Consider the following 20,181-nt stretch of genomic DNA (forward strand, 5'->3'; position numbering starts at 1 on the left):
AAACGGTGTTCCAAAGATAAAATTAAAACAATTATGCAGCAGCAGAATGGGGTACATGATGGGTGACAGGTGTGCAGTCAGTTATAGGCACATTTACTGTCACAAGTAATCTATGAGAACATCTGGGACACAATCAATCTCCTTTCGCAGGTGAGGAACTAGGGATCCAGGGCCAAATTTCACTTTTCTCTTTCTTTGAGAAACGAGTATGCAGTTTGCATGTAAGTCTTCATAAAGAAAAGTGAACATACAAAAATCTCAGATTGCAGAGACAATGTGTGATGGTCATTTGTATTAGATGGCTTTATGAAAAGGGGGGGCTCACTCATAATCCCTCCCCTACCTATCAGCCCCTTTAAAGCACACACTTGACTTATCAGTTGTGCAAAGCAAGGCACTTCACTAATTCTACTCATCCCCCAACACCACCCTTTCCCCCCCAAATAATGCAATGGTGGCCCAGTGTTAATCTCTTGTAAAACTTTACAGAGTAAGTTTTATCAGTTTTCTGTTACACAGAAATCAACTAAAACACATCCAGAACAACAGTGTTTTTCCCTCTGTGAAATCTCTAGACCCAAACCAACAAACAGATCCCTTCTCTGACCTCCTTTCCTACAAGCTTCCCCTCCCCCAAACCTGCCACCACCAGATTCCTCTTTCCACAGCTGGGCTGATGCAGACTCTGAAGAGCACCTGTCATCCCAGCTCCCTCTTCTCATTCCAGTTTCTATCAGTCAAAATGCCAGAAGCCAGTACTTGTTTGGTTTATGTCCTTTTTTTTTACTTTTTTTCAAGCATAAATAACGTTTCCTTCGATATAAATATACAGCTCTATGAAAACAAAGAAAAAAAGGTACAATAATCTTAGCCACTGTCCAGCAGGAACATGTTTCATTGTTTACAGAGTCACAGATCAGATTCTCCATAAAAATATATTATTTTAGCCTAGTTCTAGGACACCTTCAAACAGAGTAAAACTCCTTGTTCTACAAACAAACCCTTTCAGAGATTATTTAAATACGCCAGTGATTTTGGATACTTTGTAACCAGATATCAAGGCTATTGAAGGGGGCTAAAATTCCACATCAAGAATATAATTGTTGGTATACAAACATTACATAAATTACTAGATTGTGAAAAATACATCAGATTTTCTCTGTAAGTTTCCAGCAAATAAAACGGAAAAGCAACCTCAAGGGTATCTCTCCCGATTCAAGGGTGAAATGCACAATGTCTGAGGTACACCCACCCCTCACCACAGCACCCACTACTACGCCGGGAGGGGTGCCTGCATGTCACTTGGCGCGAGCAGACCGCAGAGTTCCCAGTATTTTGTCCCAGTGTGTGAAGTAAGGGGCGAAGTTGCAGGTAAACTGGGAGTGATGCAGGTCGTGGTGTTCCACGCCCCCATACCACCCGAAAGGTACCAGTTTGTGCGTGGACCAGGGGAAGTCGTAGCCCGAGTGGTCCTCCACCGACAGCCAGATGTTGACCACGTGGAAGGTCAGGACAGTGAGCGGGTGGCACTGGAGCAGCAAGACGTTCATCGTGTCAAAGAAACCCAAGGAAAACAGCTCCCCGACGCTCATGTATTGCGTGGCCAGCGCGAACGGGGCCGAGTTCTGGTGGTGCATCTTGTGGAAGGTCCGGTACAGCCAGGGCACCTTGTGGTGCAGCACGTGCCACACGAAGAACTCGGTGTCAAAGAGTAGCAGGCAGAGCACGACGTGGCGGACCAGCTGGAGCAGCTCGGGGGCTTCGGGGGGCAGGAGAGCGGGGCTGGCCGCCCAGTGCAGCAGTGTCATGGGGAACACGAACACCACGTGCTGGTAGAGCGTCTGCCCCAGACAGGGCAGCAGCTGCCAAGCCGACGGCGAGAAGTCCGGGTGGATCTTGTAGCGCCGTAGCGCGGGCACCCAGGGGCACAGGACGTCCAGCACCACGAAGGGCAGGCAGAAGCCCACGTAGATGGTGATGGAGAAGAAGACGGGGAAGAAGGGCGACTGGATGAGGGCCTCCCAGGTCCTGAGGCGGTCCCAGAGGGGCTGCAAGAACAGCTGGCCGGAGCTACAGAGGACGTGGAGCTCGGAGCCGTTGTGGCTGCTCATGATGAGGTGGTGTCTGGCAGCGCCTGCCGCTCGGGTCCTACCGCCTTTTCTTGGGGCTTTCGGCCCCGCCCCGAGTGATGTCAGCCGCCGTTTTTCTCCCCTTCCCGGCTTCGGGGAGCTTGCATAATTAAATAATCCAACAGAGTTGCGCTTAGTTGCTATAAATACTCATCTACAGCTGCATTTAATCGGCATTCGTGTATGCAGTTACGCAACGGCACGCAGTACTTTCTACGCATGCAAGATTACGTTCTGATTTTCTAACTGACGTACAATTTACACTCGATACCATGCACAGATCTTCAGTGTAGAGTTTCTACGAGTTCTGACAGCTCAATTCATGGATCATCACCATTCCCAAACAAGATGAAGAATATTTCCATCATCACCGGAAAGAGCTCCTTTGCAACCAGTGCAGAATTACTGGTGTTTTTTCATGCATACGTAAAATTGCGTCTATGTGTTTTAATAAAGATTCAAGTGTAACTGCATTAAAAAACAAAAACCTTTTAAGAGCCACGTATCTTTCGTATTTCGGATCTTTTCTTTCTGCTCTCGCCGTATTGATCTAACCAGCAGTGATCAGCAAACTACCCTTTTGCAGTTAACCGCGGGTCTTGGGCGGCGCGCGGCGGCGAGCAGCGCAGGAAATCAGATTGGCGGGACGGGAACCTCCTCCAGTTTCAGTGTCTCCGGTGAGGAGCTATGCCCGCCAGCTCGCGGACTGCTCCAGATCCCACCTCACGCAGACTCCCCCGGAGGAGCTCCCAAACCTGGCGGGCGGGTCGTCCCTTCGCGGCGCGCCGGGGTCGCCCAGACTAGCGACGGGAACCTGGAGGCACGGATGGAAGAGAGGGGACCGCGACTGTTATCCTTCACTTTACAAAAGAAAAAAAGAAAAAAATAAGTCAAGGGCTGGATTTAACATCCAGAGCCTGCCCAGATCTGGCTAAAAGCCGCTGCATCTCAATTTGGGGTGGAAGCAGTGAAATCAGTAAACCACCCACTTTGAGAATCAAGGGAATGTTTTTGCATTCTGGAAGCCTCCGGGGAGGCTGTTGATTGAACAGATGATGTCACGCCCTCCCTACCTTTCCCTTGCTGGCTTCGCGACGCCAACTTGCCCCACGTCCTTGACGCCTATTCCCCCAAACCATCCCAGGCTCAGGGAGCCCACCGGCGAGGCCACGCTCACCTCTGCGTTTCTCCACCATCAGCTGGAGTCGACTGGCCTGGACTGAGCCTGAGGAAGTCGGTATTAAGAGAGCTCTGCTGGGTCGGGGCGGGGGCAGGGGGTGACCCCAGAACTTGCATGAAAAGCAACCTCCGCGTTTGACCCGGGGGCCAGACACAAGGGACGCCTAGAGGATAGAAGTTTGGGACGGAAACTTCGAAGCCAGGGATCGCTCCTAACCCTAGCTTTGCCTCTTCTTGCCTCACAGACAATGAGGATGGGGCCAGCGACTCTCTCCATGAAGCTTTGCGTATTCTTATCACCCCTTCGTTTCCAAAGGGAAATAACAATAGTAGCCACCGCATGAAGCTACTGCAAGCATTAAATGAGAAAACAATAACAATAATGTTAAAGTTACTATGTAACGTCTGCCAGGCATTAACTAAGTGTTTTACTTGAAGTGATTTCATCCAGTCCTTAGAAGAGCAGGGTTTGCCACACCGCCAAGATTATTATTGCCATGGTCTTACAGAAGGAAAAGTATAGTGCCTGGAACAGAGTTACAGAATGAGACATATTATTTTAAATGTGTACTCCACATTTTACCTAAAGAATAATTGAGGAAGTTTTCATTTAACATTAAATAAAGTTAGGTAAAGAGAAATAAAAGATAAAAAGCCATATACTATGAGGAAATAAGTACAACAAAAATATAGACCAATATATGGGCCTAAAATAGATGATACGTAATAGTCCAATTCATAACATATATATTAATATATAAGATATATATGGGATGTTTTATGTGTATGTATACACACACACACCCCTATAATAGGTCAATTCATAATTCAGAACCTCCTTGAACTGCCACTAATGGAATATGGATATTCCTTAGATGCCCATTCTCTGGAACCCCCAGCCTCTGGCCCTACTGCAGCCTTTTTTATTTTTTTTAAACTCAGTTGGCCATAAGAATATTACGATATTCTGCTTGTGTCTTGATCAGATAAATGTTCAGAAGCAGCTCTGAGCTTCTTGACAGCCAATGCGAAAAAGGAAAGGGGGTGAATTTTCTAATGTTGCTTGGATATCTGGATGGTAGCAGAGACAGGTACCATGCAGGGCCTTGGCTTCCCTGCTGGGGGGGTTTCTCCCAGTTAGACAGCCTGTCCTTTCTAGGCTTCTCTTCAATCTTCCCCCTCCTCCACTGCTCTTTGCAGTTCACCTTTAGGACAACCCAGGCACTTTCTCCTTTCCCATTCCTGGCAGACATCACCCTACCTTTGAATTTTGTGTAACTTATGCAGCAACTCAGAGAGAAGAGGAGGGCTTTTTCTCCTTTACTTTTTTTGGGGGATGTTGGGGGGGGTGATTTTTTAAGAAGAAGTTTGAGAATTACACCACACTATTGAATGTCTCTTATGCCATTTCCTAAGCCTTCACTCTTGGGCTCCTCAGTGCTCCAGAGGGACCATCAAAGCTCACTTTCCCACACTTACAAATGAATTCTGCTCAGAAGTACGATGTCACTCAGATTTGCCCTCCACAGACATTAAGTCAACCTTCAAATTTCCGTTCAGCACATGCTGTTCTTTTCTTTGGCTTCAGCTCTCGTGCTTGAATGCTTTGGAATCTCTCAGATTTAAGTGGGTGGCTTCATTTGCTTAATTTGGATTTAGCTAATACATTGCTATCAGGACTGCCTCCTCTGAGGCCCCAGCCTCAACCATCACGTTCTTTTCCTTACTTGGTTCTTCCATCCTCTATCCCTAAGCCTGTTAGAATATGCTCCATAAAACCCTGAGCAGCAAGACCTGAAGCCACAGCTTCAGCCTGCTTGGCCCAGGCTCTCCCCTCTTACTCGCAGCAGCACTTTGAAGAATAGCCACCAGCTTCTCTGCCTTTCCAGCCCATGAAGCGCCCCCACCCCAGGACAGAAGTCTGTGTCCTCCTATCTACAAATGCAATTGTCTTGGGGAAAGTGGTCAGTTAAAATCTCATCAGTTGTCCACTCTCTCGTGGAGGATGCTGAAACAGTAGGCACAACATTTTGACCGATCAAAACCAGCACCACTTAATGGACCCAAATAAAACTGAGCCCTATTTAGCCTTGAGTTAAGTGGTGCCATTTCCTGCATTGGCAAACATGCACCTTTAAACACTTTAAACTTACACAAAATTTAGTTAATGGCTTGCTAGATGAATTAGGGCACAGAGTCTATGGTCTAGGATTTTTTTCCCACAGTGTCAAGCATCACATGAGGTTCAAAAGATATCTGTGTGAACTCAATGCTCATTTTAGAAGATATTGGCTTTAAATAGAGGCTTAAAAAGGAATCATTTTTTTCTGGGGCACTGGCCGATATCATTTAAGTCTATTTACTTACTGGGATTACTGGGGTGGTTTTCCATAGAAGGGGGTGTTTACTGACTTGTGATGGTATTAGGATTTTGGCCACACTATTTCTTGTGCTTCTCCAGTTGGTTTCGACTTCTGTGTATTTTTATCTTGGCATGGTCTTTCGGACAGAGATCCAATCACTTTTCTGAGAGTACACCAATCGGGTCTGTGCATATTTAACACAATCTCAAAGCTATTTGGTACCAACTCACCAAAAGACAACGTATAATGCCCCCACCTCCCCACAAGAAAAAAAATAGAGGATGTAGTTGGAAAAACCCTTTACCAATGACACGATTTCTTTTTTTGCATGGCCTTTACGATTATTTTTTCTTTCCATAATTAGGTGAGACTGTGTTGGCATCTATCTAACCGAAACGATTATTCCTGGGTATCAGAGATGAGAAGTGTTTTAACATTTTACAGCTGTAACACGTAAAACTCATAGAGGGTGGAGCAAACTCAAAGATCAAAATCTAATCCCTCCTTGTAAACATGAAGACTCAGTCTCAGAAAAGACAAGACTAGCTAGGGTTCAATAGGAAGTAAGAGCCAAACTGAGAGCAGAACTTGGTCAGTGTCAATTTCAAGGTAGGTACCTCTACAGGAGGAGTTTGGTGTTGGAGTGCGGCATCGAAGTTCCATTTATAGGGCAGTTTACAAAAGACTCAGAAAACAATAATTATCAACACCAAAACAGTAGGGGATGCTGATGAACTTGGGGGGGGGGAGGGTATAAACTCCCCCAAGAGAGTCCTTGATGGCCTTATTTGACACAGATGCTGATACATACTTGGTTTTAAAAGTGTTCTCTTTATATTTTGATCCATCTGTGTCACATGTAAGTGGGTGCTTCTACTGACATTGTTGGAACTCTCAACAACCTGCTTAAAATACTTAAAGCATATAAAATCATCCCCATTAAAAGGCATACCGTTGCCTGTAAAGCAGAGAAAATACTCACCTTACCCGCCAAAGGGGTGCTGTAAAGATCAAAGCCTTATGAGAAGGCTTCAAAACCCCGCCGGAAGGCACAGTGTAAAAATGCAAAGTATTTGTTTTAGTACTACTAAACCAAGTTGGTAGAGAAGGTTTTACTTGTTTAGTTTGGAATTGATCTTGAAATCTGTACCTTGCACAGTACAATAAATAATAAATACTCTTGAATGAATCACTGACAAACTTTTTAAAATCAGAATTATGATAATCTGATGTTGCCTTTCAGGGGTCACATTTTGAAAATCTCTCCATATATCAAAAAAAAAAAAGAGTTAAAATTACAGGATACTTTAAAGGCATACCTTTAACAAATCAACACGTTTCATACCCACAAACACAAAATAATCATTGTTTGGAGATAATATCAACAGTCTTAATAAGTGTGAAGCCTTGGTTAAAGCATTCCCCACTTCCTCCTCATGTCTGAGGTCCTGACCACTCTTAGCTATTAGGCAAGTTTTTATTTTCATGTCCCATTTGGGGCACAGTTATTCTTTGAGAACATTTTTCAGATATTACGAATTAGGCAAGAATTAGTTATAATCCTGGACAGAAATGACCACAGACATGGTTGGTCTTATCAGTCCTCAAATTACCAGTTGCCTCCTAAATCAGCAAAGTTCTCTGCCTAGCCCAGAAAAGGTTAAGAAGCAGACCCAAGCGCGCCCCCTTATGGCGAATGAAAAAATGACTTCATTCTCAATTGTGACTTCATGTAGTGGCTTTACGCAAGTAAACACAAGATCTTGGAGTTCCAAGTTGACGGAATATTAACTAGAATTCTCCTTGCCCTAGAGGTCTGTGGAGATCTCTGTGCTCTGCTCAAAAGAATATATAGCAAACCCAGTGGAAAAGAAGAGAGTCAGAAGTCCTCCCAACCTGTTACAGGACTTCTCAAGGTACAAGGTCCAATCTTGTTCTGCACTGTCAGCCAACGGTGAAACAAAGCTACATGAATGCAGCTAGGGTTGTAAGGATATAAGAGCCTACACAGCTGCATCAGGAGCAAGAGGCCAGCAACAAAGGCAAATGCGCCATGTAGCCCAACTGTAGCAAAAACCACCATGCAACATCTCCACCTCTGGACTGGCCCACAGACTGAAGAAAAATCCCCAAGGAAGAGTTTGGGAAGGAGGTGAAGAGAAAGACACTCCAACAACAGGTGGACTCTATAGAATGTAGCCGCTGCTCATTCATTCCCGTGGTCTGAGTGGCAGATTTACTGACCACAAGTTCTCAAGGGCATCTGAAGGAGACTCCATGGCAGCAACCAAAGAAGGGAAACCAAGTCACCTAGGACACGGAAGCCATTCTCTGACGAGCTCTCTCCCACTACTGCTGGAAAACAACAAACAAAAACAGCCACTCACTGTCCTGTTCTTTCTGGCCCTGACCCAAGAATCTTGTACCTGGTTGGCCAAACCAGTTTGCCTTGGTCAAAGGAGAAAGCATTGTTCTTTCTTGAGGGGGACATAAGGCCAGTGGGGAGAGTGGCATCCTCCTGGGGACGTATATCCTTCACATCTAGTACAATTTTACTCTTTTCTTTACAATTTCACTTTAGTTGCCATGAAAAATCAGAATCCACTTCAGACCCTCCCAGATGTTACTTGTGCATCTAATTTCATATAGCTAAATGACAAAGTCCATCGCTTGTCACACATTCTGTCAGTCCGCATATATTTATCAACTCACTAATATTCCAGGTATTGTGTTAGATTCTGGGCATACAGAGATAAGTAAGATATATCTTCAAGCTTACAGAGTAGTGGGAGAGATCACATTAGACTCCTAAATCTATGTTTTGGGGGCCCTATGGCATTGTCTCCGCCAGCTTTGGTTGCTTCATTTGTCCAAGGAGAGCATTTGATGGACAGTCCTTGAATCCAGGGTCGCAGCTGCAGCCACTACCTGCAAATGGGGTTAATCAGGGCTCAGTCTCCACTCACAGCCTCGCTCAGTGGAAACTGCGGATTTCCAAACCATCACCCACCCCTCCTCAGGTTTAAGACCACTCTCCTCCCCACGGGAGAGGATCAAAGGTTGGCGGGCAGTTTGTTTGATTAAACAAAAAAAGCAAAAGCGTTTCTTATCCTAACTGGAGAGAACTGGGCATCTTCAACGGCATAATTTTCTTGAATATAAAAATACAAAACGCCTGGGAAAGGAAAACACGTATATTTAGAGAAATTAAGCAAACAGATTTAACATGACTTGACAGTAAATGTCTCCAGTCTGGCGTTCACTGATACTTCCTCATTAGATTTATCATTTCATTATAGAGCCGCCACGGGGCATCCAAGCCCCAGATGAAGTCAAGATGCTCCCACTCAGGAATGTGCTTGTGGTACACCAAGTTGGAGATCTGGGTCAGTAAGACACTGATGTCGCTGACGTCCGCGAGCCAGTCCTGCCCCCCACTCCAGACGGCGGTCCGCACCAGCATGTCTCTCACATTGTAAGAGGGAGGGTAACTCTGTAATGAAAACCCATAGAAAGCTTTGTCTTTGTTGTTTTAATTGACAAAAATACAATCCCCAGTAAACACTGATTAGTAAATCTGATCTGAGAATCAAAGACTAAAGTTTGAAGATCACTCTATTTCCTTTTCAAGTTGCTATTACCAGAACAAAAAGAAGCCTAACCCACAAGAAAAGAATGCTAGCCGTTGAGCTGTTACCCTGTGTTGGGCAAGGTAACGAGTTTCATCCCCTGGGAGGAAGGCGTCATTCTCCCAGGTAGTTGATGCCAAGCTGTAGAACCAAACCAAGTGGTTGGGAAGGGGCTTTGGAGTCATATCCACACCTCCCTTCCCTCTGGGGTGTGACCCAAGTCACAGAAATTCCCTAAGCCTCTGTTTCTTCCTCTTTAATCATCATCACATCTATGTCACAGGGATATTCTGAGAATTAAATAAAAAAAACATGAGCAGAGTGCCTCCCATTTTAGAGCCCTTAGCACCCAAAAAGTGGTCAATTCATGTGTATATGGAAGAAAAGGTTTAGGCAACGTAATTTGGCCAAGGCCCCCCAGCCACCAGGTAACAGCCCTATGGGTTTGTCTGACTCTTAAGGTCTGTGTGCCGATGACAGAGATGACTATTTATACAGAGCCAGGGAAAGGACAAGGTCCAAAGCACGAACCAGGATGCTTAGGTTGTTCTAGAACTGACTGGGAGAAAACAAAGGCTACCTAGTCAACCCTCCCGACCATTTCCCCTGGCACCTGAACCCAGCCAGAATCCTCATAACTCAGGCTGGCTTCCTTGATGAGTTTTCAGGGCCCATTTTAATTCTAAAGACTCTGAAGACTTTACCTGGTTGTAATGAAAATAATTCTTGGCACTACTTCCCCAGTCGAAGGCTTGAAACTTCTGCAATTTAATAAGCTAGACAGAAGATAATTGGGGGAGAAATAAAGTTATCTAACACAGAAATCTGATATAGCATCACAGGTTGCAAGAGTTAGCTACCCCCTCAGATACCAAGTTTACACCGATACCCAGATTTACTCTTAATTTCCAAACTGCAATTTAAAATAAAACGGCATAATTTTGCTCTCCTTTCCTAAACGACTCAATTTCTCACTGTGTGATTGGAAAGTAGCTATTACATGACACAATAAAGCAGCTACACATATGTGCTGTAAATGATCCTGGATCAGCATTGCACCCGTTGGATAAACTTTACGCTGATGTTTTTTTATTGGAATTTGAATCTTAAACTTTTCCAAAGAGTTCACTATCTCACTTGGGAAAGAAATACATATTACATTTAACAAGTGATTAATATATTAATGTGTATTTATATGGATAAATATATTTATATTAGTATGTAAATACATTAATTGTATATATAATTATATTACATATAATCTCCACCATATTTCCTATATATCCATCCGATTTGACTAGTTATATTATTTAATATTTTACGAATTTAATTCGTTTAACTTTTTCTTGAGTACCAGTACCAGTAAAATCACCAAATTGTACTGTACACTGAACAATTCCGATCAGTTGAGGATACTAGAGCCATGAAATGATATTGTATATGAAATTTAAATGTATGCTTATTTAGGAGAGCATGATAGAAAAATATGAACAAAAAGTCACTTATTCATAAATTTTTAAATAATGCAAATCCATACCTCCTCTATATCCCCCAATTAAAAATATGTCAAGAATTAAATCCAAAATTGGCGAACCAAATGAATTGGAAACTGTTTAATAAGCTTTGGCCAGAGGGTGGCGTCTGGTAAACAGGAAAAACCTAGGCATTCTTTGTCAGAACTGCCTTTGGCTTCAGTTCTTATCAATTGCATAAAATTCTACTGGTTTATACAATAAACAACAGTGTGAGATGAGGTACTACAGGGGAAATGTTTAGCATCCGCATTTGCCATTGCAAATGACAGATATTAATACCTGCAGCACATTTAACAAGCAGAATAAGGTATGAATTTACAGCACCTGTTAGTGCATCTCTTCCCTAGCTCTAAATGCCAGTGAAAATATATCAATGCAAGTTGTTCTGCCCCCATAGACAGACACCAGCTTGTCACTTTCTCACATATGTCTTTGGCTTTTATATAAAGCACCCAGAGTGAGTGTAGAAACAAAGGAAAGACGTGCCGAGAGTTCAGGCTAAACTTCCGATTTGACTTTGGCGCTCAGCGTCATAGAACTTCAAACTACGCCCTTGAAAGGGCATCTCAGAAGGAGGGAAATGTGAAGAAGACTATTCATAGCAACAAAAACCTGCGAATAAGCTAACATCCAATGACAGATACTTGGTTAAATACATTATATCAATATACACATGGTATGCCACTGTCGTAAATACAAATATAATACAATAGAAAGAAAAACTGTTTATAAATAATACTAAGTGGAGAAAAGTCAGAAAGTAAAATTGAACATGCACTATGGCTATACATAAGTGGTAATCTTATGTGGATAAAGGTCAGGTGGAAATGCTCATAATATTAGGAGAGACTTTAAAAACTGTCTCTCCTAGTATTATAAGCATTTTCACCTGACCTTTATCCACATATGAATATTTTAAGTTAATTTTAAACTATTTAAAAAATTATTTTAACATCTTGTTGGTAATGAAAATGTAAATAGGTTCAACCTTTCTAAAGTACCATACATATTTGGAAGTCTTAAAGAGATGCTTACCCTCTGATCACTAAGTCTACTAAGACTGTATCCTAAGGAAGTCATCTGCCTAATGTATAAGGACAGATCTCTAATTCAAGAATATCCCAGAATGTTTCATTGCCAAAAACCCTATCATAGTAATAATAATAATAATAAATTCGAACAATAAAAAGTTGTCCTCAGTTACAAATATTTTTAAGTGTAGTTATTGACCTGGAAAAGCATTTCTGATTAAGGCAGAGGCTGCTATTTGCCCCCCAATACCCATTCCTGCCTTCTTCCTTTCAGTAATAACATTTCTAAAGTTTTTGCTAAGCACATGGCTGCCAGGGTAGGAACCATATCCCTCATGTGCCTTCTTCCTGGGGGCTGGAACTGCCATGAACGTGACCCAGTTTCAACCAGGCAGAAGAGGCCAGCGCCCCAGAGATGGCCAAGCTATAGTGCAGAGGGGACGGGGTCACTGCATGACTTCCCACAGCAGTCACAACTCCTCCACGACTGTGTGCCACTGATGTCTGGACTGGATTCTGAGGAAGGAAACTATTTATTTAGATGCTGCATTTTAGGGTCTTTGATACAGCAACTTAGCCTGCACCTCAGAAATACAATGCTGTTTAATCAAATAAAAAATAAAATTATTAAAAAGTGCATGTAGCATAATCCTCCTTCTGTAATGGAAACAATTATACCAAAAAAATGATAAGATTACAGTGTAAGCGTTCAGGACATGCCACCCCAAAATATGCCGCTTTGGCATAATGACTATTTTGAGTTAAAGGCACTTGAGAAACAGAAGATGTGAAGAGGACGCTGACCTTCCTTTTTCTTTCTAAAAGGAGAACACAAAACTCCCATGTGAAAGAAGCCCTCCCTATACCAGGAGGAAGAAACGTGCTCATCACCAGAGTCTAAAAGAGGAGGCTGACAGAAATTATACAAAAAGACCTTGTGAAAATAACTCTCATGTCTTGTAAGTCTCCCCATATATTTTAGTTACTTTTCTAAAACTGCTACCCTTTGTTCAACCTAGTATCTAAGCACTTAGGCCTAGTTACTTCTTTGGGTCTTCATTTTTGTGAGGGCTCCCATGTACACGTAAATGAAATCCACATGCTTTTCTCCAGTTAATTTGTCCTATGTCAGTCCCAGTCAGAAACCCGAAGAGAGTAAAGGAAAAATTTTACCTCCCCTATAATACGCAAATACTAATCGTAGTTATCCCTGGTGGTAGACATACAGGTAATGTATTTTCTTCTTGTACTCACATATTTTCAAAATTTCATAATGAACATATATGTATAACAAAAATTTTACTAAGTGTCTCTTACAGTGTTTTGGAGAGCCTAGCTAACGTATATTTTGCATTTTTTTTTTTTAAGCAGCAGGATTCAAACAATAGAGAACATCAGATCTTACAAGGTGCTTATTAAAATGCAGATCCCAGAGCCATACCCTCAGGAATTCTGATTCTCAACAAGTCTTGGGTAGACCCAAGAAACTGTATTTTTTTATAGCACCCTAAGTAATTCTGAACAGCTCTGTAAAGATATGTTAGGACCGGCCTTCTTCAAACAGGAGCAAGTAGCTGGGCTCTGGGCATAGCTGGCAAGGGGGCTAGAGATTCCGGAGGGTCTCTGAAACGTGTGAGGCTTATAAAGAGAAGAAGATGATTTGTAAGCTAAATTAAAAAAATACAGTGAAGAACTAGGTTTTAGAACTTCGAGAACTGAATGCTGATTACTTATACAAAAGATCCATTTCAAAATTTACTATGAATAGAATGGCCTTTAAGGGCACCCCCAAACTCCTGCCACGGAAACCTCCCAACTTCACATCTGAATTGTAGCCCTCAAGCCTGCCAGGATTCAGGCCCCGCACACCCTCAGTGGAAGCCTCTCCCAGCAGGGACCAGGGCTGCTGCCCCAGCACGTCCTGCGTAGGCAGAGAGTGGCAGTCCCTGGCTGGCAGCCCTTGGCCAACAGCCCAGAGGAGGGAGAGTCAAGAAGATCCTATGAAACAGCTGCACAAAGCAACCATTTTCTTAACAAAGGGATGACACAGGGAGCACAAGAACAAAGGGCAGGGCTGACTTCTGCAGGGAATCTGGCCTTCAGAAACGTTCGTGGTGCACATTGCAATGCAGTGAGGACCTAAAGCCACGTGGTCACCACTGGGCCTGAGAGCGGTGCTCCGATCCACAGCCAGCAGCCCCTGACCAGTCAGCTGCTTGACAAAAGGGCTGGAATGGGCTTCCCTGGTGGCACAGTGGTTGAGAGTCCGTCTGCCGATGCAGGGGACGCGGGTTCGTGCCCTGGTCCGGGAAGATCCCACATGCCACGGAGCGGCTGGGCCCGTGAGCCGTGGCCGCTGAGCCTGCACGCCCGGAGCCTGTGCTCCGCAACGGGAGAGGCCACAACAGTGAGAGGCCTGCGTACCACAAAAAAAAAAAGGGCTGGAACAAGAGCAGGAGCCTGGATTGCAGCCAATCCAAGAGCTCTAGGCAAACCCAACGCCAGTGCGGGCCTGCAGCACAAAAGGCTGGAGGACTACCGTGCTGTGACATGCAACAGGGTAGTCTGACAGCTTTGGCCACCACATTCCCAAGGGTACCTGAAAGGCTAGGGCTGGCGGTCACCTGTGCTCTGCTGAGGCATGGGGCTGCCAGCGTGGGCCGCTCAGCATCAGCCTCCAGCTCGGCTCAGTCGTCCTCCACACAGGGGAGCACTGACTTTTGAGGTGACAGAAACTGGACCTTACTGAAAAATGTCCATTAGGTAAGAGGGTAAAAATGCTCAGAAAGATAAGGCTCTTCTGATGGCAGGGCATACAGAGAAAACAAGCGGCTCTAGATGGAGAAGTGCCTGGGGAGAAAAGTAGGGGACTGAGTGGATGCTTGGGGGTGAACATGAGGACTCCTGAAGGTTTCGGGACATCCCTTCAGAGGTAAAGGTGTGCTCCTCAGCACGTCGTGAGCTACCTGCCTTCCAGATGCCCCTCTTCTAGGCCAAACTCTGGTACTGAGTCCCTGACGCTTAACACTAGGCCTTACAGTCACTACGGGGCTAAAAGCCTCAGGCCAGGTCCTGCCTGGTTCCATAGGGATAAGCCCAAGGAGAGGTAACTGATAGCACTCGCAACTGACAACGTTCCTGGGACAACTGAGGAAGGATACCAGTGATGTCCCGGGTCAGAGGTTCCCAAATCCAGTTGGGCAGAAGAATATAATGGGCAGAATTTTTTAAAAATATAAATTCTCACCACTCAGCACCAGAAAGAAATGAAGTACTGATGCACATGACAACTTGGGTGAATCTCAAAATAATGATGCTGAGAGAAGCCAGACAAAAACAAATATATACTGTATGATTATATTTAGACAAAACTCTGGAAAATTCAAAGTAACCTACAGTGACAGAAAGCAGATGGGTCGCTGCAGATGGGAGAGGGTGGAGGGGCTCTCCCATCAAGGGGGCTTCTGGGGGTGACAGATACGTTCACTGGTTTGATTGTGGTGATGGCTTTGCAGGTGTATATCTATGGCAAAACATACTACCTTGTACACTTCAAATATTGTAGGTCACTTATACCTCGACAAAGATGTTTAAAAAAAATAAAGGTATACACACTGCAGTCCAAATGAATTAGAATCTCTAGGGATGGGACACAGGAGGCTTTGTGTTTAAAAGCCTGGATTGTAGCTAATCCAACAGCTCTACCACAAACCCAATATCCCTTACTTTTTAAAAATAATATTATATTAAAAAGTGTACTTTTAAAGGCAACTCACATGATTGTGATACAGGCAGTGACTGCCAGTCGTTTGAAGATTGCTGCCCAAGGCACTCACTGCATCTTGGTTTGACGCTTAAATGGTGAGTTATTTCATATTTAAAAAGAATTTTGGGGGAAAAATTATACAAAAACATGTCCTGAGGTAGAAAAAGTCCCTGACATATTGTCAGGTGAAAAAAAACAGCTATAAAAGAGTAAGAAGAAAAGTAAACAATCTATTTCTACAATTATGATTTCTATCTATATCCTTAACCACTTCTTTCTGAAATGATACGCAGCAAGAGATACGGAGTAGAATGCAGAGACATTTTATATCCCTGGTACACATTCTCTATCTCTGTGTGGGATTACAGAACAATTTTATTTTTCACCTTATGAGAATTTTTATTATTATACTCGTATGTAATTTATAAATTTTGTAGAATGAACATGCATACTTTCGTGATGTGTGATCATACACTCAAAACTCTATTTTAAAATTTAGTGTCTCTTACTTATATCCTTGACTGATTTAGCTCTGTTTCTCCACTGATGTTTCAGGCATACAATGTTCATAGGTTAATGCTGAAATAGCAGCTTCTATCTCCAAAGCTGCTCTAAAATCTTGCTTTCTGGAGCAACACAGAAATAAAATAAATCTGGGACTCAGTGAAAAACTGACAGAGGGGAGGGGGAAGAAAAGAACAAACAAGTCAACCCCAATAGCTGTTTGGTGAACTCACACCGTAGTACAGCCTGCCCCAGGGAGGATAACACAAGCGACATAAAGATAGTGACGGGAGCCCAGGACTCAGGAAGGAAAGCAGCTCAGATGTGTAAGCAGACTACCTTTCTATTTGCTTCATGGAATGCACAGAACTTTCTAAGGCCGATGTTCCACAAACCCCCCACTGTACTCCTGGAATGCGTACCTGGCTCCAGTGTAACATATTTTGCACAGAAGTTCCGGCAGGAGAGTGTGTGCCATACACAGCCACTCTAGACTGCAAAATAAACATGTGGAAATAAAGAATGAAAACAGCCTGAAGGAGGCATTGATAATAAACACAGTTTGCACCTTGAAGCATTAAAAACTACAGAGCCACAATCTCAAATACGTGAGATTAAGAGCAGGAAAAAAAGTTCTTTGACTACAAATACGTCCTGTAAAAATATGAATAACCACACATACACACACAGAATACACATGAAGGACATACAGCAACATGGTAACCGTGGGGCTGTATTGGTTGAGATTACTGCTCATTTCTATTTTCTTCTTATTTTTCTGAATTTCCAAAATTTTATATAACAATCATACCTTGCTTTTATTCATCAGAAACAAGAAAAATTAACATCCTTTAAAAATTCCCTAGAGCCTTCGTTCCAGAATTTTAAGACCTGTTTTCAAAATACAACATGACAAACTACGAATGTATTTAGAAACACCAGCACATTGCTGGCCAAGGGTTTACATTTTATAAAATAAATAAATAAATGTATATATACATGGGTGGGTATGTGCCTGTGTGTGTGTACAAATGGCCATTCCAAATTTAAACACATTTATAGTAATTATTTTGAAGAAAAAGATCACTATAATAAATATAAATATTGCAATTTAAATGATGACCGATCTCCCTCATTCCATAGTTTCTGCATAGGTACAATGTAGGAAGCTGACAACGGCTGGCCTGAGGTTAGCTGCAAATGGTGTTCCAGGTACCTGCCAAGGTTGATTCTTATACCCGTTAAATGAAAGAGCCTTTAGAGCTCTAATGAGGTCATTCCTGCCTCTCCCACACCCTCCAACACAAAGAAGCACATTCACAGATAAAATAAAATCACTGACAGTTTAAAGAAAGTGTTATTGTAAACATACATACCATATTTAAATTTCTCTCATTAAATCCACACATAACAAAAAAGACATTTCCGCAAAGCTCCTCCAGAATGACATGAGTACAAACATGTGTACTCAGCCACTTCACAAACGTACTCTGGGGAAGAAATTCTTTAACGCCAAATAAGTCCTGCAAAATAAAAAGAATATCTCAGCATTTCCTTCTGGTGTATGGCCTCCACGTCCCACCTCACAAGCAGACACATGCCAACCGTGTCCACGGATGGCCTCAGAAGAGAAATGGCAACCAGTGGGCATTCAAACTAGGACACCTGTGTGATACGTTTACTAAGGCAATAGCAGATATTACAGATGTGTATTTAAAGTCTCAAACGAAAAAAAGAAGGCAAAAAATCACATAGGTCCACAGAAGACTTTTACAGTGGGAGGGGGCCTGAATGATCCCTGATCCCAGGGCCATCCCCAAAGTTTCATCTGACTTTGATGGATTGCTAGTGACTTCTGAGAAAGAGTTGAAACTGTGGTCGGTCAGCAATGTGTCTGCTTAGGACACATACATCTGATCCGATGCTATTGGCCAGTGGGCCAAATCCTGCCCACTGCCTTTTGGGGTTTTTTAATACTTAATACAAAATTTACCATTTTAACCATTTTTAAGTGTTCAGATCAGCAGCATTAGTACATTCACATTGTTCTGCAACCATCACTACTATCCATCCATCTCCAGAACTCTTTCAACATCTCAGACTGAAACTCTGTACCCATTTGAACAATAAATCCCCATGCCTCCTCTGCCAGCACTGCCTGTTTTTATAAAGTTTACTGGAACACGGCCATGCTTTTCTCTATACACATTGTCTCTGACTGTTTTCACAAGACAAAGGCAGAGAACTTCCCTGGTGGCACAGTTATTAAGAATCCACCTGCCGGGCTTCCCTGGTGGCGCAGTGGTTGAGAGTCCGCCTGCCGATGCAGGGGACACGGGTTCGTGCCCCGGTCTGGGAGGATCCCACGTGCCGCGGAGCGGCTGGGCCCGTGGGCCATGGCCGCTGAGCCTGCGCGTCCGGAGCCTGTCCTCCGCAACGGGAGAGGCCACAGCAGTGAGAGGCCCGCGTAACGCATTAAAAAAAAAAAAAAAAAAAAAAAAAGAATCCACCTGCCAATGCAGGGGACATGGGTTCGAGCCCTGGTCCGGGAAGATCCCACATGCCACGGAGCAACTAAGCCTGTGCACCACAACTACTGAAGCCCACATGCTCTAGGGCCCGCGAGCCACAACTACTGAGCACATGTGCCACAACTACTGAAGCCACGCGCCTACAGCCCGTGCTCCGCAACAAGAGAAGCCACCGCGGTGAAAAGCCCGGGCACCGCAACGAAAAATAGTCCCCGCTCACCGCAACTAGAGAAAGCCCACGCACAGCAACGGAGACCCATCGCAGCCAAAAAAAAAAAAAAAGACAAAGGCAGAGTTCAGTAGTTGAAACAGAAACCATATGACCCACAAAGCCAAAAATATTTATTATCTGGACCTTTAACAGAAAACATGTGCTGACTCCTGGTGTACATCAGACCTGACCAATGGCCCCTGGACCTGTGCTCAAGTATTCCTGGGGCAATCATTATGCCCTCAAGGCAGATCGTCGTGTACATGTGTAATAGGAAATAGGAAAAAGATCTTCTTTATAGTGAACCCAAATTTGTCTCCTTATAATTTACCCTTTCGTTGATGCCTACCCTCTGGAGGGACAAGCAGAGTGAAAAATTCAAATGCCTACAAAGGCGGTTTTATGGGTTGAATTGTGTCCCTCCCGAAAAAGATATGTTGAAGTCCTAATTCCCTGTATCTCAGCATGTGATATTATTTGGAAATAGGGTCTTTATCAAGGTACTCAAGTTACATAGTTGGATACTGTCTACACTGAAACAAAACAATACATTTCTCTCTGGACCTATATAGGTATACAAATTCACACACAAGGTCTATAGGAAAAGACCCCAGGCTGAGCACGGTGCTTAATTCTGAGGAAGGTGCTAGGAGAAGCCTTGGTAGTTGAAGGGTACTTTATTTGTAATCTCTGAATTGTTTATAATGAAAATCGAAGGTTCTGTTATCCAAGGTATTTAAAATACATGTGGTTATAACGGGCCCACATCTTACCTGCCTGTCTGATCACTGGTACAGAGAATCCCATCTTAGGTGAGAGTCAGATTCTGAGGTCAGAGTATAGTCTATATGTCCTGTGAACATACTTCTTAAATGGCCAAGAGACATGTGTAAGTATATATTTCTGTATAGGATTTCATATGTGTGTGTACACACCTATCATACATAAAACATAGATAGTGCGTGCGTAACAGACCATCTGGCCTTAGCTGGCTCTCAACTCCTCATAAAAACTGCTTCCTGGGCTTCCCTGGTGGCGCAGTGGTTGAGAGTCTGCCTGCTGATGCAGGGGACACAGGTTCGTGCCCTGGTCCGGGAAGATCCCACATGCCGCGGAGTGGCTGGGCCCGTGAGCCATGGCCACTGAGCCTGCGCGTCCGGAGCCTGTGCTCCGCAATGGGACAGGCCACAACAGTGAGAGGCCCGCGTACCGCACAAAAACAAAGAAAACAAAAAAAACCTGCTTCCTCCTTGAGCAAATCCTGGAGGGTTCACACACTGAGCTCCGATGAAGTTACTAGCCT

The 20,181-nt window shown here is 43.6% G+C and overlaps 2 protein-coding genes across 4 annotated transcripts in view; both read right to left on the reverse strand.

Annotated features, from left to right (window-relative positions):
- Positions 1–753: 753 nt before the first annotated feature.
- CH25H (cholesterol 25-hydroxylase) lies at positions 754–3,249 on the reverse strand. The gene has a single exon (XM_032608474.1). The coding sequence runs from the start codon at positions 2,109–2,111 to the stop codon at positions 1,299–1,301; it is 813 nt and encodes a 270-aa protein (XP_032464365.1). The 5' UTR covers positions 2,112–3,249; the 3' UTR covers positions 754–1,298.
- Positions 3,250–8,354: 5,105 nt separating this feature from the next.
- The window catches only part of LIPA (lipase A, lysosomal acid type), a 97,409-nt gene continuing 85,582 nt past the window's right edge, over positions 8,355–20,181 (reverse strand). For all 3 annotated transcript variants that reach the window (XM_032607378.1, XM_032607376.1, XM_032607377.1), the window contains exons 7-10: positions 17,513–17,659; positions 16,559–16,630; positions 10,005–10,076; positions 8,355–9,164 (exon numbers count right to left, since the gene is read on the reverse strand). In XM_032607378.1, coding sequence (XP_032463269.1) covers positions 8,931–9,164; positions 10,005–10,076; positions 16,559–16,630; positions 17,513–17,659 — 525 coding nt within the window. In that variant the 3' untranslated portion in view covers positions 8,355–8,930. The remainder of the gene's footprint in view (positions 9,165–10,004; positions 10,077–16,558; positions 16,631–17,512; positions 17,660–20,181) is intronic.

Source organism: Phocoena sinus, chromosome 16, assembly GCF_008692025.1.
Source record: "Phocoena sinus isolate mPhoSin1 chromosome 16, mPhoSin1.pri, whole genome shotgun sequence".
In the NCBI taxonomy this organism is placed as follows: Eukaryota; Metazoa; Chordata; class Mammalia; order Artiodactyla; family Phocoenidae; genus Phocoena; species Phocoena sinus.

Coding starts and splice junctions, on each gene's coding strand:
- CH25H (XM_032608474.1), bottom strand. CDS start 2,111: ATGAGCAGCCACAACGGCTCCGAGCTCCACGTCCTCTGTAGCTCCGGC.